A 22004-nucleotide genomic window follows, 5' to 3' on the forward strand; every position below is an offset into this window, starting at 1 on the left:
CTCTCCCAGAAACACCAGGGACCAGCAGACAGACTTTGGAGACACAGGAGCCCAGCTGTGTTTGTTTTTCCCCCTATGGTCCTAGATTGTAATGTTTTAAGATTGTTTATCATTTATATTGTTTTGAGGATTGGGATGGTGGATTGAGAATGGGGATTATTTTCTATTTTACTTGTTTTGTTCATTTATTGCTATGTAATTTGCTTTGTTAATGTTATTGCTATTGTGAATTGCTTCATTATTTTATTGTTATTATTTGCTTTGTACTTTCTTTATTGTTGTAACCCACCCTGATTCCTTGTGAGTGGGCGGGCTATATATAAATCCTCATCATCATCTCTGGAGGGTCTGGGCACCAAACTTTGGCCTTCAGAACATTTTGTGGCCCATAGCAAACTCCCAAACAAGCAATAGGGTTTAAAAATAAAATAAAAAATCAAGTAGAAGTCTGTTTCTGATTTTTTGCAAGGTTTGGTAAGCCCTATAAACAATCTTCCTTAATATTTATATGTTTCTGGAAGATGTTAACTGCAAGTCCTATCAGTGCATAAAATGCAAAGGATAGAGTTAAGACAAGCTCTGAAAGAGCAGCAACTGTACAAAGCTGTTCTGGAAAGTTCACAACTTGTCACCTGATACTGATATTTGAGTATGTGTGATTTATATAAATAAATTCTTTTAGATATGTAACAGCATACAGTGGAACTTTTTAGTGTGCTGTGAGGACCATTAAATTGCCCCAAAACAAATGTATTTATGATTTACTATCGCATGTTGCTGACTGCAGGATATGACCTAACCACTATGCCTATGTCTTCCTGCTTCCATCTCTCTATCCCTTTTTCTAACCTTGCTTTCTCTTGCTTACCTGAAGATAGAAGACAGGTCTGTGAATTCAGAAAGATCAAACAACTAATAACAAGGACATAATTTACTTAATAGGCGCTTCTTTTCTTCTGGATAATTTTGCAATATTCAAAAGGAAAGTTTTATGAGTCTGAGATATCCAAAAATGTTCTCTTTTCATTGTTCAAAATAAGTTATGGATACAGCAAGTAACTATTGAATTTGTGTTTTGCCACCAAAACCAAACCACCCATGTTTGTTGCTCCATCAGCTGACAAATGAAGTCAGGTACAATACACAATGTCAGGCATATCAAGAATCAAGAAAAAACACAGTGCTAAGTAAGATATTCTTCAATTTTACAATAGATTTTCTACTTCTGTTATTTTTTTCCAATTTAGAATGAATTTGGTGAAGTGATACACAACACTACTTCTTCCATGGATAATTTGCTTTACATTGAAGTTTCAAATAAAACAAGATAATGCTATTAATGCTTTTTTATGCAACACTGACTGTTCTATCCTTCCTTTTATAAACAATATGGCCCAAAATGGAACATACTTTGCTGTGTGTTATTTCAGTGCATTCTTACCTTGAAAAATGATTGCTTTATGTCTTGTCCCAATCTTTCTGATATTTTGCCCATGTTGTCTGACATTTTAGTCATCCCCTCTGTGAAGCTGTCAGGGAAGGACTTGACAGCATTTGAAACATTTCTCATAGAGTTACGCAGTGGGTTTACAAATGTGTCCATCTGAAGAGGAAAACATTTACCACGATTGCATAAATCTATGAGGATATGACTACGGTCATCGAGTAATGTGTGTTGAAAATGCCACACTGTTTTGGAGAGCAGTAATACAAAACCATTGGTACAAATCATTTACTTTGTACATTTCAAGCATCCATAAGGCTAATTTGGGATTCAACATAAAACTTGGAACTTAAAGGAATGTAATCAACAAATCATTCCATTTCCTCCACCCCATTTAGACAGCAAATTTCTCAGGGCAAATACTTGCTTTTTACATAATGATAATGTATGAAGTACCAGTCATGCAGAATAATAACAGATGGGAACTCTTTGTAGGAGCAGAAGATACCTCCTCTTGTACAAAGGGGGTGGGTCTCAAGATTCCCCTCTTCTGTTGCAGCTCCCTAGACTGTTCTAGAAAGTCTTCTTTGGAGCCTACGTACAGGCGTCTGCTGCTTTTCGATTATCTGCTCTTTTGACACTATTAAATTATTATCAGAACTCATTTATTTGAAATATGGTCGGCTCTTTTGACAAATATCAGTATCTGCATAGTGCTGTACAGCACATGACAACAGTGAACAATAACTCTACAGTATACAGTACACAAACTGAACAAAAACAGTGCTTTACACAGTATGTGTGCAACCATATTCTGCTTTGTTTTTGACTTGGTGTCATCTTTTCATTCAGTCTGTATATTGTAGAAATCATTCATGAAGTTGTTGTGTGTTTATAATGCAGCACTGTACAGGTATTCATACTTACATCTGTGGATATATAATAATATGTAATGGTTTACTGTAAAGTAATATGAGTTCCACTTTTCACCTATTACTATTTTTTGACAGGGCTCTGGTCCTAACCTGTCAAATAAGTGGAGGACTACTGTATATAAATAGGCTGCAACAAGAAAAAAGTAATGGGAAATAAAAGGGGAAGGAGAAATAGCTATAGCTAAATATTTGTTGGCCCTGTACAAATACTACTGACCATAAAAAGGAGGATTGCAATGCAGATCATTATTCTGTGCATACATTATTATGAAAAAGTAAAATACTGTTCAGTTAGTACACAAGTATCATGGTTTTTAAAAAGAGCAAAACTATAGGTTCTAATAAACAGAGCAATGTGAACTAAGAAAATTTTTAAAGGTTCTCCATTCAGTAACTTCCAGTAAGTATAAAATAGTCCATACTTAGAGAAGAAAAGAAGGAAATATGTTTGGAATTGACCTGTAGTTTACATGTTTTGAGCAATCAATAAAGTGGAGGGGACAGACTAACACAGTGCATTATAATATCAGAATATAAATAATTAATACTACACAGTACAGATAGACTGGTGGCTTTGCAAAAAACAACAACACTATGTTTATCATATTGTACATACATTATATGTTTATCTAACTAATATAACTTGGACAAGTGTTTTGCTTTGTTCACAATCTGCTATATCCCCTTTTTCTATATTCATGGAACTAATTGCTTCTCTTCATTTTCATTTCATATATGCAGTTGGCTATGTATGAACCACTGAATTAATTCTCAGTGATATTCTTGTTCTTGTATAGCCATCCAGCAATGTCTTAATGTGTCTATTTTTTTTAAAATGTTTGCTTGAAGTTAATTCCCTGAAATTTACTGCAGCTCAGAATATAGAGGCTCTTCTGCCTCAGCCAAGACTTAGGAAGGAAGGCTATATTTCCAACTAATAGGCAATTTGTAACAGTGGCAACATCAACATGAGCTTGTTAATTAACTTATACAGGATGCAGCTGATGAAAGCAAAGGAAACATCACTATACACAACTCTTTGCAAGTAAGTAAGCATAGTTTATAGGTCAGACACATAGCAAGTTAGAAAATACAGCATCAAGCCTATTCACACATATAAAGCTAGCCAATTTCATTTCAGGGGTATAATTAAGCCTGGCTTTCCAAGTATATGCTAAGATTTTATGGAACGTTTGCCAGCTTGACTGATTTGGCAGCTTATGACCTGTCCACAGTCATACATGCATTCATGATATCTTGGTTCAATTACTACAACGAACAACATGTGGGCCCTCTTAATATTATTTTGACTGGTATAAATACAGCTATTAGACTGCCTATTGGTTTTAATACAGAAAACATTGTTCCTGTATTTAAAGGACTACAATGATTTAGAGATACAATACTAAGTGTGGGTTTTGCTATATTAAATCTTGATAGGAAAGCCATCTTGTAATTTGTCATGGCTTCAGAGCTCTCTAACAGAGAAAGCTAAATTTTTCACAAAAACTGCAATTCCTAGAATTCTATAGCATTGAGCCAAGACAGTTAAAGAGGTGTTAAACTGTATTATTTCTGTGGTGCAGATGGTCTGTTAGCCTTTCATAAGATTTGAAGCTTGACATTGATGCCATTCAAAAACAATTTGTAGACTATTTTTACCATCTTAAATTATTTGTGGTTTTATAATGATGTTTTTGTGTTTTCATATGGTTAACCATCCTAGAAATCCTTGTCTGAAACATAACTTGAATCATTTATCTCATATTGTAACATCTGCAAAATATCTACACTAGGTTGGCCGTTAAGGGTCATCCGCAGTACAGGAATTTCTTTCAGAAATATTGACATATTTGTGATTTAAATCTTGCCATCTTTGTAAGATTAAAAGGTAGAATTTTTTAAATGTTCAATCCTCAAGGGTTTGAAAATCCTGAAGATTTCTGAGGAACATTGGGATTTGTTTGCCAAGAGAAAACCACGTATTATGAAATGACATACAGATGAGCAGAAGAAACACCCACCCACCATGTCACAGTTAAAACTATATGCTAATCTGACTGCTTATTTTTTTAAAAAGAATGTAAGAACAACTTAATAGTTCAGTGCCTGTACTATTATGGAAGCTGAACTATTTTAGACACAATTATTTTAGCTCATTTTTCTTTAAGCAGTCAAATCAGCATTACCTCTTAAAAACATATGGTAGGGCTCTTTACTTAGTTTATAATAAGGAATGGTCAAGACAAAATTGATAACTGCATTTAAAAATCTGCAAAGCGCAACTGCTGAGCAATCCGCTCTGACAAAGGACTACATTTGAAAGTTTTGTGTTTAGCTCCTTTGGTTTGATATGAAACAGCTTGAAAAAGCACTCTTAAAGGGAGACATGCATTCTCTCTTTTGAGCAGGTGAATGGAAGTCATGAAGCATGTGGTGTCTGAAATGGGCAGAGGATTGAGGGGTAGATAAAAGGAAAGGGAACAGTAACAACTTTCCTAACACTTTATGTACTTTAGAAGCCCACTTCAGGTCTTCTAAAAACTGTATTGCAAGGAATCTATTCTGTAAATCTGGTTTCAATGATAATAAATATATTCACTTATATCAAACTTTCTATCTGCATACTTAATTGAAATCAAGAGACTATTTGCATATTAAATTTGCAACATTAGTTGAAAATGATGTTTAGATTACAACAGATTACAGTACAAAGTTATAGTATAACATCGGCCCCTGAGGCCAGTTAGACAACAGAAGCCAGTCTTACCTTCCGAGCAAAATCTCCCTTTCCTTTATTGTATGCCTTATTTTCTAAGAAGTCATACACATAAATTGCTAAAGCAGGATAAGCTTTCATCACCTCAGGAGCTAGCAAAAGCTAAGGAGAGATACAAGTAATTTCATTTAACACTGAGGAAGATTAATATTTTGTTTTGAATGATAAAATTCTATGATTTAATGATCAATGATATGATAATTTAATAAAATATATGCAACAACAATATGGTGCAACTACTACAAGATGTTTTAAACTGTGAATGCTTCTGCCACCCAGTTATTACTGACAGTTCTTATGTTTAACTTCTTCCAAGTGCCACCACCATGCCAAGACATACAAAAAATATATAAGTTTTCAGGAATTATCATACTGTTCCTGAGTATTCTTAGGAATATTGACTCGAAATGATAAATTTTAGATTTATATATTTTATATTGTATGTTAGGGTTAATAAGTTTTTAAACTCCATAACTGCACTTGTATAAAAAAATCTAATGAAATATATGTAGCCAAACTATATATTACCTAAAGTATAATTTGAATTATATACTGTACCACCTTTCAACTTCCCACTTTTTACCTGAGTAGATATCAATACAGCTGATATTTAAATAAAGAAATTAACAATTATCTACTCAACAATAATTAAAATGGTGAAATCCTGTCCTCCCTCTCCCGAACATGAACTAGGTTCAGTGTCCTTTGAAGTTGTGAAAAGGCATCCCTGGCAATGTCTGCTCAATCTTCAACAAATTCCAAGCCCATTATGTCATACAACTGTATCTTGTGTGTTTCCCCTCCACTAAAACTGAGCCCAAATCAGTTTTTGATGTTAGAAATATACACTTAATACCAAACTTATTAATAATTCAAGATGATAAATATTCATATTTACAAACCATGCTTTATATTTTATCTATTTGTTGTTGTTGTGTGTCTTCAAATTATTTCTGACTTATAGCAACCCTAACGTGAACTTATTATGGGCTTTTCTTGGCAAGCTTTTTTCCAAGGAGGTTTCCCATTGCCTTCCTTTGAGGCTGAGAGCATGTGACTTGCCCAAGATCACCCATTGAGTTTCATAACTGAGCAAAGTATTGAAATCTAGACTCCAGAGTCATAGTCCAGAGTTCAAACCACTATGCTATGCTGGCTCTTATGTATAATGAAGTCAAAAAAACTTTGGCATAGAATCTTTACTCAGCCAAGTGAATTAACTTCATGGCTTTTTCAAAAGATGGCAGGGCTGAGGATAGGAGAAAGGGATGAATAAACCACACATGCATCCTTATTCAAAAACCCTGAATATGAGAACATACCTGCAAGTATGCATTTAAATCCTTCTTCCTTTTTTCTAAAAAATCTCTATCCATGTTATTGAATGTTTTTTTACCAGGAAGCTTCAATAAATTTGCTAAATTTTCAAACTAGAAAAAAAATCAAACATATTAAAATATATATTTTTACATTACACACACACACACAGACACACACACTATGCACTAAGTACAATCAAATGGTCTTGTCATTTAGCTAATTAATACATTTCAGACCTATTGCAGAGGTAACACTATCGATTTCTTACCTACAGTTAAAATCGAAATCCTCTATGTCTACTCAGAGCAAAGCGTCACTGAGTTCAATACTCACAAACACATGAATATAGGATTGCAACTTAAGAGACTGGGACTCTCTCCTTCTCTTCCTTATCCACCATTTACTGTGGACATTACATTATATTCTGACTAGAACTGATGAATGTTAACTTTAACAGGGATTTGGAACAATTTGTTTCTACTCTGGACCACCTTAGGTTGAAGGTGTGTGGGCTCAGGCAACTGAAAGCTTCTCTGTATAGAAGAGAGTTTCTACACACAAAAAGATAGATGGAAGGAAAAACATTATAGCCTAATTCTATCCACTGCATGTTCTTCTCCTGTGTAGGGAGAAAACTCTTCTACATAGAGAAGCATTTCTGTGAAACTGAATGTTGGGTTTTGAAATGATCTTCTAAAGAAACTTTGTCCATCATTCCCTGTTTGTGAGAAATAGCCTCCCGTACCTTTCAGATTTTCAGCAAATAGGAATCTGAACAATAAGTTCATCTGAATTAGCAGCATATCCAAAGTTTGGTACTGGGAAGCATGGAATATTAATTTACCCTTTCTGAACTAGTTACAATCCAAGCCCAAATTTGGATTCATCTTATTAGTCTAGTCCATACGTAGCATATTAGGAACAGAGACCTGGACTAAATTTTAAAAGTATTCAAATTAGTTCATTTCAGGCCAGCCTCACAGAAGGTTACCCATCACCAACTGAAATCAATGGGAGAATATATTCTTCTTCTTCCCCATACCAAAATTAAATGCAGACCCTACCTGTTCAGTGATCCTCATGTGGAAGTCATGGAAGTCACTGTAGCGACGATACGTCTTCCATACTTCATCACCGTTTGGAGTTCGACGGCGAACAGTAATAGCATATAATGCATATGTCTTTCCATGGTCATTGCAAACTCCTGCCACAGTATATGGGTCATAATCAGCACAGACTAGCAATTTAAAACAAAAAAATGAAGAGAAAAAAGAGACACAAAAAAGGAAGAGGAAGACGAAAGGGCAGAAGAAACATGAAATGAAAAGATGTTGGAAATGGAAGAAGTGAAGACAACATGGGCATGCAAACCACCTTCTCTGTGTAAACTTCCTTGGAAGCAGCATCCTATATCCAGAAATGCTTCAGCTTCCTCTAGTCCAGAAGCTGAACATATTTTGTTTATGAGAAATCATTATTAAGATAGAAAAGTATCTTATAGCCAATTAATGTTAGCTTGTGTGTATGTGTAGGTGGTGGAGGCAGGAGATGTTTCTGGTTGATCAGTCACAGGCTATTCTGTGTGCTTTTATTCTTATACTGTAATGGCAAATGCAAACCTTCTCTGAACAAATCTTGCCAAGAAAACCCCGATAGGTTCACCTTAGGGTTACCATAAATCAGAAACGACTTGAAGGCACACAACAACAATAAAATGCCACTGGGATAAAATGGACAGTTACTGGGAAAGTAGTAGAAACAGGAGGCTGATAACACCACTGTACTGTTTCTTTAATTAGAATCTGACTGGATTAAGTAATCAAATTAGTAAAGTTGTGCCGAGGTAAAACTCAAGTAAACTATACTAAGAAAATGAATTTTTATGTTTACAATACTATGGTTAGTTGTCAGCTTTCTAACATGATTTGAAGTTGCCTTGTTTCAATTGATTACAGTTAAGGTTAAAGATAATTTCCCTGGTTGGACTGAGTGCCAAATTATGGTTTGGCAGTTCAGAATACCAAACGGCCACACCAGAAGATGAGGAAAGGGATGAAGTGTATGAGCCCAAGTCCCTCCTGAACATATCCCTGTCTGAATTAGAGTCCAAATTAAAAGCTCTGTTGAAAGAAAAGGGAGATACCATTAATCTGAATCCCTTACATAGAAGCCCAATGTAATAATACAACTCATTATGGTTTTTTGCCCACCAACACCAAGTAACCTAGTTCACTGCTTTCATCAGATGTTGACAACAAGGCGAGTTGGATGAGAGATGAGTTTAGGCTGTACATGGCACATTCCATGTGGATAAAGGGGGTGTATTATATCACCCTCCTCCCTGAATGTGTGTGTGTGTGTGTGTGTATGGGAGTTGATGCAGGAGCAGATAATTGTAGCACTGAGTTTTGTGACAGGCCTAGTTCCACAAGGAATGCAGCAGCAATGATGGGTCTTGTGCATCTCCTTGACAGTACTATGCAAGTAGCCATTTTGGCTATTTCATTTGGTGCTATCTTTTCCCCAGCCCATACTGATATGTTAGAACTGAGATCCAGTTCAATTTTCCTTTTTATGGATCCAATTCTTTAAAAAACTTTCCGAATTACAAAGGAAAATAAATTATCATTTCTTGTGTATGTTTAGAATTAAAATTATGTTCCCCATCTGATCTCAAGCTCTAACACCTATTGTTTACTCACCTACCCAAAAATGTCTAAATATGTATGATACATTAAAAATAACTGCTGGAATGAGAGTAACATGTGAACAAATTTTATTCTGATTTAAAGCATGCCATGCAATTTAATGATGGTGCTAATGTAGGTTAAGACAGTGAAAGTTTAATGTTAAATCATGTACCAGGTTTGGGAATTTAAGTACAATTACACCACAATACTAACACAAAGAAACACCATAATTACATGGCCAGAATTCAAAGAACTGTGAAGTCAGTTCCATTAGTGCAAGGAATTTATAAACTCCCTTTATCAAAGAAGCAGCCAAACCATGCCACCAGAAAATTGCTTTTCAATCTAAGTACAGCTAGTTAAAAGTAGGAAGAACTCAAAATCTATTGATCTAGACCAAGCTATTTCAGGAGCCTACACAACTTTTTGTTTCTTGAGTTTGTTAATTCTGGAAAACAGATTGTTAAAGGTGGTGGGCGGGAGAGAATGAATGGTTTCATATGTAAGAATGCATGACTGCAGTGTTAATCAAGGTTTACAAAGCTAATAAAGGTTTGTGAAGAAAATAACAAAATATGTAAATAATATTACCAAACTACAGAAGAGAAAAGGAAAGTGACACTTCTAAACTCACCAGTATCTGAAATATATGCATGTAGTTGTATGGACTCATCAGCAGGCACATTTGAAAGATCATCCAATGACTAGAGGAAAAATAGTCACAGTAACAGATTTTAGTATAGAAATTTGTACTCTTACTATTTTCCAGAATAAAGAACTACTTTATCAAAACACTAGTCCATCTCATTTAGTATTCAGCTGCAGAAAGCCCCCAAATAGTTGTCCTCACTAGTTCCCAAGAATGGCAAGTAATAGTCAGTTCCCATTCAGCACTTAGGATATATAGTGTCCCTGAACATGGACATTCTGGGGCTATAAGCAGTTGATAAACCTATCCCTACATGCTCACTGTTACTTTCCTAATGTTAGAGAGAGAGAGAGAGAGAGAGAGATCCTCCATGTGGTAAACTTCTATTATCAAAGAGGCAGGTGTAATGTATCTCCCTTTCCTGATATTAGTTTTTCCATTCCTCATTATTAGCTGCAAAACAAAGCAACAGATCAAAGACCGAAATGAGCTCTTAAACAATTTAAGTGGGGAAGATTCCTTGGCAAGAACAGAAGAGATATAAAACATTTTCCTGTTTAACTTAATGAGCCTTTTTCAAAGGATCAAAAAGAATGATGACATACAGTATAAAATACTATAAGTCACATACCAAGTCAGGCCCTTTCTCTTTTTAAATATCTTCTTTTAATTACCTAGTGACATGACCGTAGCTATGTTTCTTCTTATGGTCAAAAAGCAATGGGAGAGGGATTTATCTAACAAACAGCATCATTCAACCTCCTTTCTACAGGATCACAGCTTTGTTCCAAATTACTGCACCACACAGCTGTTATTTAATGTATTTTTTTTAAAAAAACCACAAAAACAAACAAAGATGGCTGATCTTATTTATGCATCACATCTAATTTAGCATTATATCTAACATTCTAAACAGTATATCAGGCATGGACTGTGGGTTGCAAGTGGTCCCCTTCCTTATGTTCTCAATTTTTAATTTTTATTAACTGACTGTAGTCAATGCTACAATCAATTCAATTCAATAGCAATCTTTAGTATAATAGTCAATCATATTAAAGTCAAGTTAAGTTTGTTTAAGGTTCATTTGTATTGTTGTTGTTGTGTGGGTTTCGAGTCATTTCCGACTTATGGCAACCCTAAGGAGCAAGGCTTTCTTGGCAAGATTTATTCAAAAGCGGGTTGCCTTTGCCTTCCTCTGAAGCTGACAAGTGTAACTTACCAAAGATCACCCACTGGGTTTCCATGACTGAGCAAGGATTCAAACCCTGTTCTCCAGAGTTGTATTCCAACACTCAAACCACTACACCACTCTGACTCATAAATTTAATAATAATCAAGCATCAGTGAAGGGTTTTATGTGTTAATAATGAGCAGGTGAAACTTTAATGGTATAATTTAATTAACTACAGCAATTTAAAATCTATTCCACATATGTAACTACAGTGGTACCTCGGGTTACGAAATTAATTCGTTCCGCGGCTAATTTCGTAACCCGAAAAACCTTCGTAACCTGAATTGCCATAGGCGCTAATGGAAAAAAAGCCGCGGCTCTGCCGCGGCTCCATTGAAAATAGCGCCGAGGTTTTTTCGTAACCCGAAAAAACCTTCGTAAGCCGAAACAATAAATCCCTATGGGATTTTTTCGTATCCCGAAAAATTCGTAAGCTGGGTAATTCGTATCCCGGGGTACCACTGTAATTTAATATATTTTTAAGTTTTTTAAAAAAATATCTTTTATCCTCCTTAACAAACCAGAACCAAAGAAGTACAGCCCTCCAGGACATGGTCAGCCAGAAAAGTGGCCCACAGCCTATCCTTGCTCTCCAGGCACACTTTCCACACTGGAGAACTCAATAAAGAGCCATAGCAAATGAGCAATAACTTATTCTGAAACCAGTGGGAATTTTTTATGTAAAGTTGTATCTGTCTTTGAAATTGATAGACAATTTTGGCTTCTTAGTATTAATCCTAAAGGAATTGTTGAACTGACTTGGCCATGACTTTTTACAAAGATTCTATTATTTTACTCTTCTTCTTTGTTTGCTCAATGAGACAAAAGGTCCAAACGGAGTTACACAGATGCAGTTCTGTGTCTCCCACCTACCCACCATATCCCCATCAAACACATCACAGACACACACGTCTTGCGTCTCCTTATAAATTAACAAATGTGTTTTATGTTTTTCAAATACAGTACTGCAAAACTGCTGTGAGACCAAAATGGCTAGCCCAAGTAAACAGGTTAATACAAAATGTGAGTGACAACACTGAAAACTTACCAAGTTAATGCTGCCTGTAGGAGAACCATTAAAGGATTCTGACAAGAGAGAGGGAGAATTGTTATTTAAAGTGTAAAAGTTTAACCAGGTTAAAATTTAAGTGTTAAACAAACAAGGCATTTCTGGGATTTCTACAGAACTGGCAAGCTTAAATTATCTAGATGCAAAGTATTAATGCACTCAGTTCAACCTGGCTTTAGTTTTACTTGTTTCCAAATACAAAATACAATAGTCCACATTCATTGGGGTTAGGGGTGAAGTGAATGTGGAAAAATATGCAAAAGGAAAAAAAGAAAAGAAAAAAGAACTATTCTTTTTACCTAAGAGAACACCTCTCTAGGAATCTCCACGTCCTTCAGTGCAACTCTCTGATCAACATATGCCAGAGGTTGGTCACAGAATCATGCTGGAGAACGTACAAATGCCTAGACATTTCTCTAGAAACTTCTAAATTCTCCAGCACAACTCTATGGTCAACTTCCAGCAGAATTACACTAGGGAGTCCTAGAGATAACCTTATTCATAAAAACCACAAAAAAAAAAAAAAATCAAATCCGCAAAACTCAAAGCCACGAATATGGAGGGCCAATAGTATTTGAAGGGGAATAAAATCCACCCCACCCCATACCTACCAGACTAGGACAACCTACTTTATAATTTCTGTTCTATGCAACATTTCTCAATGTAACCACGCATCTTGACAAGCAGACATTCCTGCCAGTGAAATGACAGCAATAAGTGTGTTCTTGCCAAAATCTAGGCAATAAGGTCAAGAAGGATTCTACATCTACATATCCGTGGCACTACTGTTAATCCTGCCAGAGGATTAAATCAACTAATTCTATTGGGAAGAAAGGTGCTAAAGCCCTTGAAATGCCACAAAAGAGACAAATAGTTGAGGTTAACTTTCAGAGGACTGAAGCTGGTGGATACAGGATAAGAAGAGGTAACTGTAAACTCTTGAAGTCAGTATCTTCAGGAGAAATAGTTTAAAAATAATCTGGAACCTCTTCTGAGACCTCACTGTCAAGACTGGGACCCCTTCTGGGTCTAGACTTTAACCCCTTCTGGGTCCATAACCCCAAAAATGTGGGGTGCAATTTGAGTTTCCCAGAGTGTTAACCCTGTTAAAGGGAAACAGAAATAAACAAGTATGAAAGTCAAACCTGTCAGAGTCTAGCTTTCACTACAGCAGAAGTGTAGGTCAGATTATATTTTAATATGCTTTCCTAAAAATAAAGACTAACAAAAAAAATGTAGTTTGTGGTTTAAAAACAAATAATAATGGCTTTAATAAATATATACATAACAAAACTAAAACCTAATCTAACTAAATATATATACAGCAGAAAGGCTGAGAGAAAGATATGTAAGACTAGCAGACAGGCTAGAGACACATACTAACTGTACGATTAACATTTTAGTATCTTGAGATAGAGACAGTTAGTCTTAAAGAGAGAGGGACCTAAATAGGAAACCCTATCTATATAATGAGGGGGAAGAGAATGCCTAAGTTTCTTCCAACATAAACATAACATGTAGATTTGAGAAAAGGGTGATTGTGTGCAATGGTTTTATATATAAAGTGATAATAAAGAAGAGACAGGATTTTTTAAAAAGTGAAAACAAAGCATCTGTATTCTATAAATTAAAAATAAAAATCAGAGGGGGAGATCTCAAATTATTTAAAAGTTATGTAGAATATATTGTTTCAAAAAAAATCCAAACCAGAACATTATTATACATACAGCCCTGTTTAGCCCAGCTGACTAGATCTATTCAAAATTAATCCACAATTTTGTTTAAACTAAACGAGTGTATAGAGTTGGATAAAAAGAATCATCTGACTAACTAAAAAATGGTTTGGGGACACACAAACATAAATATGCAAACATCTTTGTTGCCAAAATTGTTTAAAAGAATAAAATACTGCAAGTTGCATGCTAATCCTAATTAGTTAAGAACAAATAAAAACAAAGCATAGAGTTAAATTCATTATTAAAAGGTGCTGTAACCCTGCCATTCTTTAAAACTTAACATAAACAAGCTGGTATTACTAATACATGTCACTAGGAGGCAGCAAAGTACATCTTTCACTATTTCATGCCTATAAAATGATAAATATAGAACTACATTTTACTTAAGAATGGTTCATCAGCACAATAACACAGCAATCTAGCCATACAAAATGAGAGGAAAATATTCCCAACCTTTAGAAAGTTTCGAAGGTACACTACTACAGTGTATACTACATAAGCATGAACACATACATTTTTATGTAAGTAAACTTAGATTAATATTCTATCTGACAAAGCACTATTTGTGACATAATAAAAAAAATCACACTTAAAACCATGGATTGAGAATTCTGAAAATCTCAAAACCCCTTGCTATAAACCTAGAAGGCTAAGTCACTCACATTATTGAGACACTATCTGTAAAGTGACTGAATTTTCAGAAAGGAAAAAAGGGGCTTGTTTGATGTTTATGGATTTAACTTCCATGGAAATTGATTTTAAGTTTTGAGTTCTATCCAAAACATTTAGTTCACTGCACAATGCAAACAAGTATGTTACAAGACATAGAGATACTGTACACAATTAATACAATAGGAAAGTTCCTTTCTTTAAGACTTGGCAACTCTCTAAAAGATTTTGTTTAGACTGTCTCTCAGAAATTGGAGCCAAAGAAGAAATTAGATGGGGCGGGATCTCAATATATTCTTCAGTCTAATTTTATTGGATTCTATCTACATTACAAAAATGGTTAACAATGCAGATCATAAGGCTGGATAAACATTTAAATTCAAAATTCACACCGTAAGCAAATCTTATCTGGTATCAAATAATATCATAAGTAAGTAGGATGCTATTAAAGTGTTAATTAACTTACCTCCCTCACCATCATCTGATCCCCTGAAACTAGGATCCTTTAGCATATCTAGTTCAGCAAGCATTCGCACATAAAGTGGATGCTGTTTGAATGATGGATAGAATCTTTCATCCCGTAGCATCAGCTCATATACCTTAAGGAATTATAGTTCAACATTATGTAATCAATATCACCAATTTAATTCAATTATCAAATGTCTTTGAAAGTTTTGACAGGGTACCTAATTTAAGACCTTAATGTGTTGAACGGTTTATCTTTTCCTGAGTCAGACTGTCAGTTAAAGATATGAGCCAAGATCCTGTATAAGAGGCTACAATTTGTAATATGATGTTGTAGCTACATCCTTCTAGGGAACTGTGACAATGGGATAGCTTGCCCAGTTGCACAGTGGGAATTCTCACTTAACATTCTGGTGCACAATGTGCAATGGTCACATAGCATGCTGGTAACATTGTGTGCAATGGGACCCAAGGAGCAATGACCACACTATTGGCTCTGTTTGCATAATGGTCCCGGTGACCTAACTACACCTCTGCTCCTCTGAAGCCTACCTATTTTCAATTAAATATAGAATACCTGTGCCAAAACTATTAATACAACAGTGTTTCTAAATAAATGTTCCCTAATTCTTTTCTAACAGCTTAGCAATACTGATTTATTCTACTGTGTCCTCAAATTTAGAAGCTTCTTTCTAAATCCAAATTCAAATTTGCAACAGTGTAAACTTAACATGACATCAAAAAGCACCATTATTAGAATGCTAGTACATTTAGCCTTCGACTTTACACTAGTACATTTAGATTTCCATCAAGGCCTAAACAGTAAAGCATGAAGCTGCTCATACAAGAAACTGTCCAACATTTTTTCCAGAACAATCTTGAATATTAATCTAAAATCAACAAAACTAGTTCTAAGCAACAAGTTCCACCTTTGTTTATGAAACCGACTATGACGTACCTTTCTCTGAATTTCATCAAAGATTTCAGGTGTTGGGTCTTCATTATTCAGTTTTTCCTCCAGCTTCGCTACCAAGGCATCATCAATGCTTACTCTTGGAGCTGCCTGTCATAGAAATTAGAAAGAAAAAATTTATTTATGAGTAGAATATGAATTTACATTTTAGAAGGTCCACATTCTATGCCTTCTCCCTACACAATAAATATAAAGCCAAACAGTTAAAGTTTTTGCTGCATGTGGCTAAAATTCCCAAATCCAAACTAAAATGAACACATAAAGTCAAGAATATGAATGAAAATGAAAGTCTTCTGAAATAAAGGAGGAAAAAAAACAGATCTTTTGTAGTTACAGATTTTTATGCTTAAAAATCACCCTGATATAGTTTATTGTTTTTATGCTTGATACATCAGCAAGCAACAGATGATCAACAACTTTATTCTAAGATTCCTGTGCAAGCAACAGATGTCTAGACTGCTTCTAAGGATTAAAAAAGGACTACTTTATACCAGTATGGTATTGGAAACATTCACTGAGAGGATACAGAAGATATGAAATAGGTATGATAATCTTTAACTGGTGACAATATCTTAGCCATTTGGTATTTTGTTATTCAGCAGGTTAAACAACACACTAACCCGATATACCTGTTATTGACTTTTTTCCATGTATAAGTTTCTTCTTTGTAACCCACAATGAAAAATATAGTCCAGTTCCTATATAGCTTACTTTTCTTTAGAACCCATTTGTACCTTCTCTGACAAATACTGATCATAAATTCCAACTGCAGCTGTTCTTAAAAGGCCTTTGGTTTGTGCTGTCTGATGCATTCCATCTTTCTGAAGGCTGAGCAACACTTCCAGCTGTTTCTGCGCTGTAACCCTGTATCCTTCTACTGTCATCCAGAAAAAGAGATGTGCTTGGCCTCCCATCTGCTGCATGTAATCTACAAAATAAAATAAATCCAATCATATTACTAGAATAATATGGAATTACTGTGGGAGATTTTTAAAAATTATATTAGCAAAATGGTGCTGATATTGATTTTGGATCAGTGCTGTATTACAGATTCAACAAATTACTCTTGCATGAGATACTGCAATGCTGAACACCAGATTTAAGATCCAAAAATGTATTATGCATATACAAACAAACAATTTATACACCACTTCATACTGAACTAACAGTGTCTAAGCAGTTTACAACTGTAAGCTAATTGCCCCCAACAATCTGGGTATTCATTTTAGCAACCTCGGTAGGATGCAAGCCTGAGTCAAGCTTGAGCCCTTTTGCTGGTACTGAACTCGCAACCTTATGGTTTTGAGCGAATGACTGCAGTTCAGACATTTAACCACTGTGCCATCAGTGGTTTCTTACTGAGACAATCTTGAACAGCACATAATATATAAATTCAAGGCTTATTCAGGAACAAAAAATTGTTATGGTGAGCTGAAATTCACCATAACAACCTAGTAAGAGATACTGCTTTTTCAATGGAAGGAAGTATGGAGACGATTAAATATGAAACAAGAGTATGTACTGTCATTTGAAATAATATTCTCAGAGCAGTGCAATGCAAAGAATAGGAAATGATTATTTGTTCCAGCCCAAGTAAACCAGATCCTATATGCAGAACTTACATTTAAAGCAAAAATCCATTGTGTATTTGGTCAGGTACAGATATATTCTGGTTAATACACTATCAGGTTAGCAAATTTCCAGATGAAATTTGCTCTGTGATATGAGAAACAGGTGATTTTGTTTTTACTTGGCCTTGTGGAACTTCCATTTGCTGCTTTCTATACATTTGCCTCACCACAAATGCCATACTTGACTCCCATTCTTCTGACTTGGAAGAAGTTGGATATAACTTCATTTTGCAGGAGAAAGCAAATCAAATCAATAAATTGTGCTGAATTAGACAGGACACCAAACTAACTTCTCCTTCTGTCTTTTTAATTCATTTATGTGTATGATATCCTAATAAGGTATTCCATAATTTGAAACACAATACAGCATTTTCCTTATTGTGTTCTTACCCATAAAAAATTGTAGTGCAACATTGTTTACTAGAATGATGTCCAGAGGGACTGTGCAAAGTTTTCCGAAGTTTGCAGCCAGTTTCACAGTATCTATTTCCTGGATAAAGACAACCATGCATGAAATCCTAAATTAAAATCAACATAATCCCAACACGAACATGATTTTAGCAGCAACATATCTACAGTGTTTCAAGGGAAGGCATGCTTATTTAATTCCAGCAACATTTTCACAGGTCAAATATAGGTAATTTTTCCATATTAGTAATCCAAAGTGTCAAAAATGTTTGTTGCCGAAATATTTACAGCTAAGTAAAACTGGGAAACAGAGCCAAAGACTCTGTAATTTCCCCCTATTAGGGATGTAAACGCTTTCTTCTGTTCTCGCATTTGAGAAAAAGGAACTCGGCGGGGAGGGGGGGGGGAATCTCCAATGAGACAGAAATATATTTTTCTGCAATTGGAAAAATGATTTTTGCACACATTGTGTAAACTGTACAAATTGCATAGCTAAACTATTACGCATGGACTTTCAAAAGCCAGGATTACTTGCATCTTTATGGATTACTCGCATAGTTTTGACCAATCAAAAAGCTTGCTATGTATATGTTTTGCTTGACAAAGGAAAAACACACTAGTTTTGCATATTCTGGATAAATTACAGAAATCTTAATGAAAAAGTGTTTGTCATCTCATTCTGGAACTGGCAGGGGGGAAAAATCACATATGTTAATGTGTTTCCAGTGTTGAAACAAGCTATCTTGACCAGAACAAGAAATTTGGTAAGATTTCTTTATTTCCCCATTACATTTACACCTCCGAATTTTGTTCTGTGATAATGCCATCAGCAGGTGATTTAGTGGATTGGGAAAGTCATTAAAAGTAAAGAATACCAGAAAATGTGTCATGCAGCCCTGAGGCCAATAACAGACTCATATATAATAAGTTATTTTTTTAGCATGAGAAAGTTAATGAGAAAATAATTAATCTAAATGGATTATGTTCATCAAACATGTGGAGCTTCATGGTTATCCACACGTTTATATAAAATATAGATACTGTATACAACAAATTTGGGCTAACATTTATGAGAACACTAATATGAAATACAGTCCACATGACTAGATGTATATAATATATCTTTATGGATGAGCCTAAATATATATTTTTAATACTAACACATTTCATCTGAGGTTACTTACTTTTCCTGACTGCAGCCTCAGTATTCTTGAATCACATACTTTCTTCACAAACAATAAGCTATTTATTTGATTTTTTATAGTGTTGATATCTGAAAATAAACACATTAAGAAGTAAAACCTAAAAAACCAGAAATCATTCAATTAGATTTCTGGAATGCTAGATGGATTAAAATATAAATGGATTAAAGTATAAATGGAAAACCAAGAGACACTGAAAAAGAAATGCTGCATTTTTAATGTGAGTAACTTGGGCCAAATAGAGTGGCTTCTGGCTGCTTCAGGGGCACAGCATGCAGATGATGCATGCCCCCATCGCAGCTAGAAGCCACTCTGAGGCCAGCAAAGACAGCCCAAAGCCACCAGCAAAAGGAAAGGTGAAAATCCGCTCCTTGCTGGCTGCCTTTTTGGGACCATGGTGGCATCCTGCTTTAAGAGCAGGCCATCCGGTTGCCATGGTCCTGGGGCTGATAGCAGGCAGAGCAGCCAGAGGCCTCTCCTTCATGCCTGCCTGCTTCACCCCATTTTTAAGGACAGGAAATTATTAGGAGTTTTGCTGCAAAAACTACTAACAGTGCAAATTGATTGACACCATACCAGAGCTACTTTTGTCTTGTTACATTTTGACAGCTTTTGGAAATATTAGGTTGTTTTTATTAATAATTTTGGAAACATAGGAAAGACATGACAATCAAAAAGAGGTTAAAAGGTCTACTGACATTATAAATGGCATAGAAAAGATTGCACAGATGTTACACCGCTTTGATCATACTTTGGAAAAGCGGATTACAAATAAACCATATTATTATTATTATTATTATTATTATTATTATTATTATTATTACACGATACATTTTAAAAATCGGTTATTTTTTAATATGGGGAAAATGCAGCAGTCCCTTTCACAGTTTTTCAATGTTTTATCATCTCCTTAGCATCTGTAAGCTAGTTCATAATTATACTCTAAGCTTAGGGTTAAGCCCTGAAAACAAAGTTGGGCTTAACATTTATTTTTTCTGCAGTGAATGGAAGATAGTACAGTGCACTAAACCTGGCCTATTGTTTCAAATGGCAGGGTCAACATGTTAACCTCCTATCAAGGACCTAACATATATACTCATCTACAAATTGATCTCATGTAGAAGTCAATGGGTGGTTTCAGGGTAAAAAACATAGATTTTGATATGACACATGGATAATATGATATGATCATCGAGGGTAAAACTTAGGGGGCTTTAAGGAAGGATGGACAGGGGAAAATACCACTTCCATCCCTCCTTCTCTGAACCTCTCCTGAACACCTAACTGATTTCCAGGTGCTGGAGGAGAGGTTTTAACATTGGATTGAGAGGAGAACCAAGTAGTGTTAAATGTGGAGTTACTTTCATGGGAAGAGGAAGCTTGCAAATCAGACTGGGAATGGAAGCAAGTGGAGTTAAATGAGGTGTTTTTTCCATGGGAAGAGGAGGTTTTCTCCCCTTTCCGCTTTTAGTTTCCTGATGAATCCAGCTATGAGGACTAGTGGAATAGGATTAGCAAGGATCCTTTAGCTAGCTCAAAAATTACAGTACAATCTGCCCTCCCCAAATGCGGGGAACCGTTCCGGACGCGCCCCCTCCCCACGTATGGGGAAAAGAGCGTATGCTCAAGCCCCATAGAAAATAATAAAGTGTGTGCTTGCAGAGGTGCATGCTCGTGGAGGCAAATGTATGCACCCCATTACTTTTGCTGGAGTTTGCCTTCTGCGTAAGCTCAAAGCTACGGAAGGCAAGCCCGCCTATAGGGAGGGCTGACTGTATCAACCTTCCATACCTCATCTTTCTGAAAGAGAGTTATAAACACTTATATATTTGATCTATGACCTCAGCCAATTGGCTTGAAAGTTAAACTGTCCTTTTAAATGTTCTTGTATCTAAATATTGTGGGTTTCTGGACAAACTAAATGTAGGCTAACCAACTTCACTGAAGATCTTGATCTTGCACCATCTTGGGACTGGATGCAACTTTTTGTGGTCATGTGCAAATCCGTATATTCTTGCCTTCAATCTGACACAAAAATGATTGTATCTCAACAGTTTATTATGTGAAAAGCTTGGTTGACAGTCCAATTTCCCTGTGCTAATATAGATACACAGTGTACACCCAAGCCATGAAGGCTTGTGTCCATTATCACTTTAATCTGAACTATTCCTTGAATAAATTCACTTTTAGAAGGGACCACCATCTCAAAAGATATCTTGACAGATTGTAAGAGTACCACCTTCCTGTGTCTCCTAAGCAGTTTCTGTCTGGAAATGGAGGAGTAACAACTTTAATTTTCTGAAGCAGAATCTGGCCTAAGAAATAGTCTCTATGCATGACATCGGAGGCCCCCAAAATGGTTAGCTGCTCTTGCTATCTATGACTGTTTTTATTAAGAGCTGGTTGAGGATGTCCCTCTCCTGAAAGACTGGAACTGCTGCTTACTTGGCTGTGATACTGAGCTGCATCCAGGCCCCAAAACTATGGGCAAAGGGAATAAAAGAATTTATTTTTGGATTAAAATAACATTTATCCTCTTTCTTAGGCTCTTCAGACTGGAAACCATGCCCTATGAGGAACAACTTAGGGAGCTGGGGATGTTTAGCCTGGAGAAGAGACGGTTAAGAGGTGATAGGATAGCCTTGTTTAAATATTTGAAAAGATGTCACATTGAGGAGGGAGCAAGCTTGTTTTCTGATGCTCCAGAGAACAGGACCCAGAACAATGGATGCAAGGTAAAGGAAAAGAGATTCCACCTCAACATTAGGAGGAACTTTCTGACAGTAAGGGCTGTTCAACAGTG

At 35.6% G+C, this 22004-nt stretch overlaps 1 protein-coding gene across 3 annotated transcripts in view; it reads right to left on the reverse strand.

Moving 5' to 3' along the window:
- SNX13 (sorting nexin 13) overlaps window positions 1–22004 on the reverse strand; it is an 87754-nt gene that overhangs the window by 11420 nt on the left and 54330 nt on the right. The window contains exons 11-21 of one of the 3 annotated variants that reach the window (XM_042472390.1): window positions 19184–19272; window positions 17982–18081; window positions 16695–16888; window positions 15946–16050; window positions 14989–15121; window positions 12097–12134; window positions 9803–9872; window positions 7543–7682; window positions 6481–6588; window positions 5150–5260; window positions 1442–1603 (exon numbers count right to left, since the gene is read on the reverse strand). In XM_042472390.1, coding sequence (XP_042328324.1) covers window positions 1442–1603; window positions 5150–5260; window positions 6481–6588; window positions 7543–7682; window positions 9803–9872; window positions 12097–12134; window positions 14989–15121; window positions 15946–16050; window positions 16695–16888; window positions 17982–18081; window positions 19184–19272 — 1250 coding nt within the window. Of the gene's footprint in view, window positions 1–1441; window positions 1604–5149; window positions 5261–6480; window positions 6589–7542; window positions 7716–9802; window positions 9873–12096; window positions 12135–14988; window positions 15122–15945; window positions 16051–16694; window positions 16889–17981; window positions 18082–19183; window positions 19273–22004 lie in introns of all 3 variants that reach the window. The other 2 variants (XM_042472389.1, XM_042472391.1) reach the window with 2 other exon arrangements.

This window comes from Sceloporus undulatus, chromosome 6, assembly GCF_019175285.1.
Source record: "Sceloporus undulatus isolate JIND9_A2432 ecotype Alabama chromosome 6, SceUnd_v1.1, whole genome shotgun sequence".
NCBI classification, from domain to species: Eukaryota; Metazoa; Chordata; class Lepidosauria; order Squamata; family Phrynosomatidae; genus Sceloporus; species Sceloporus undulatus.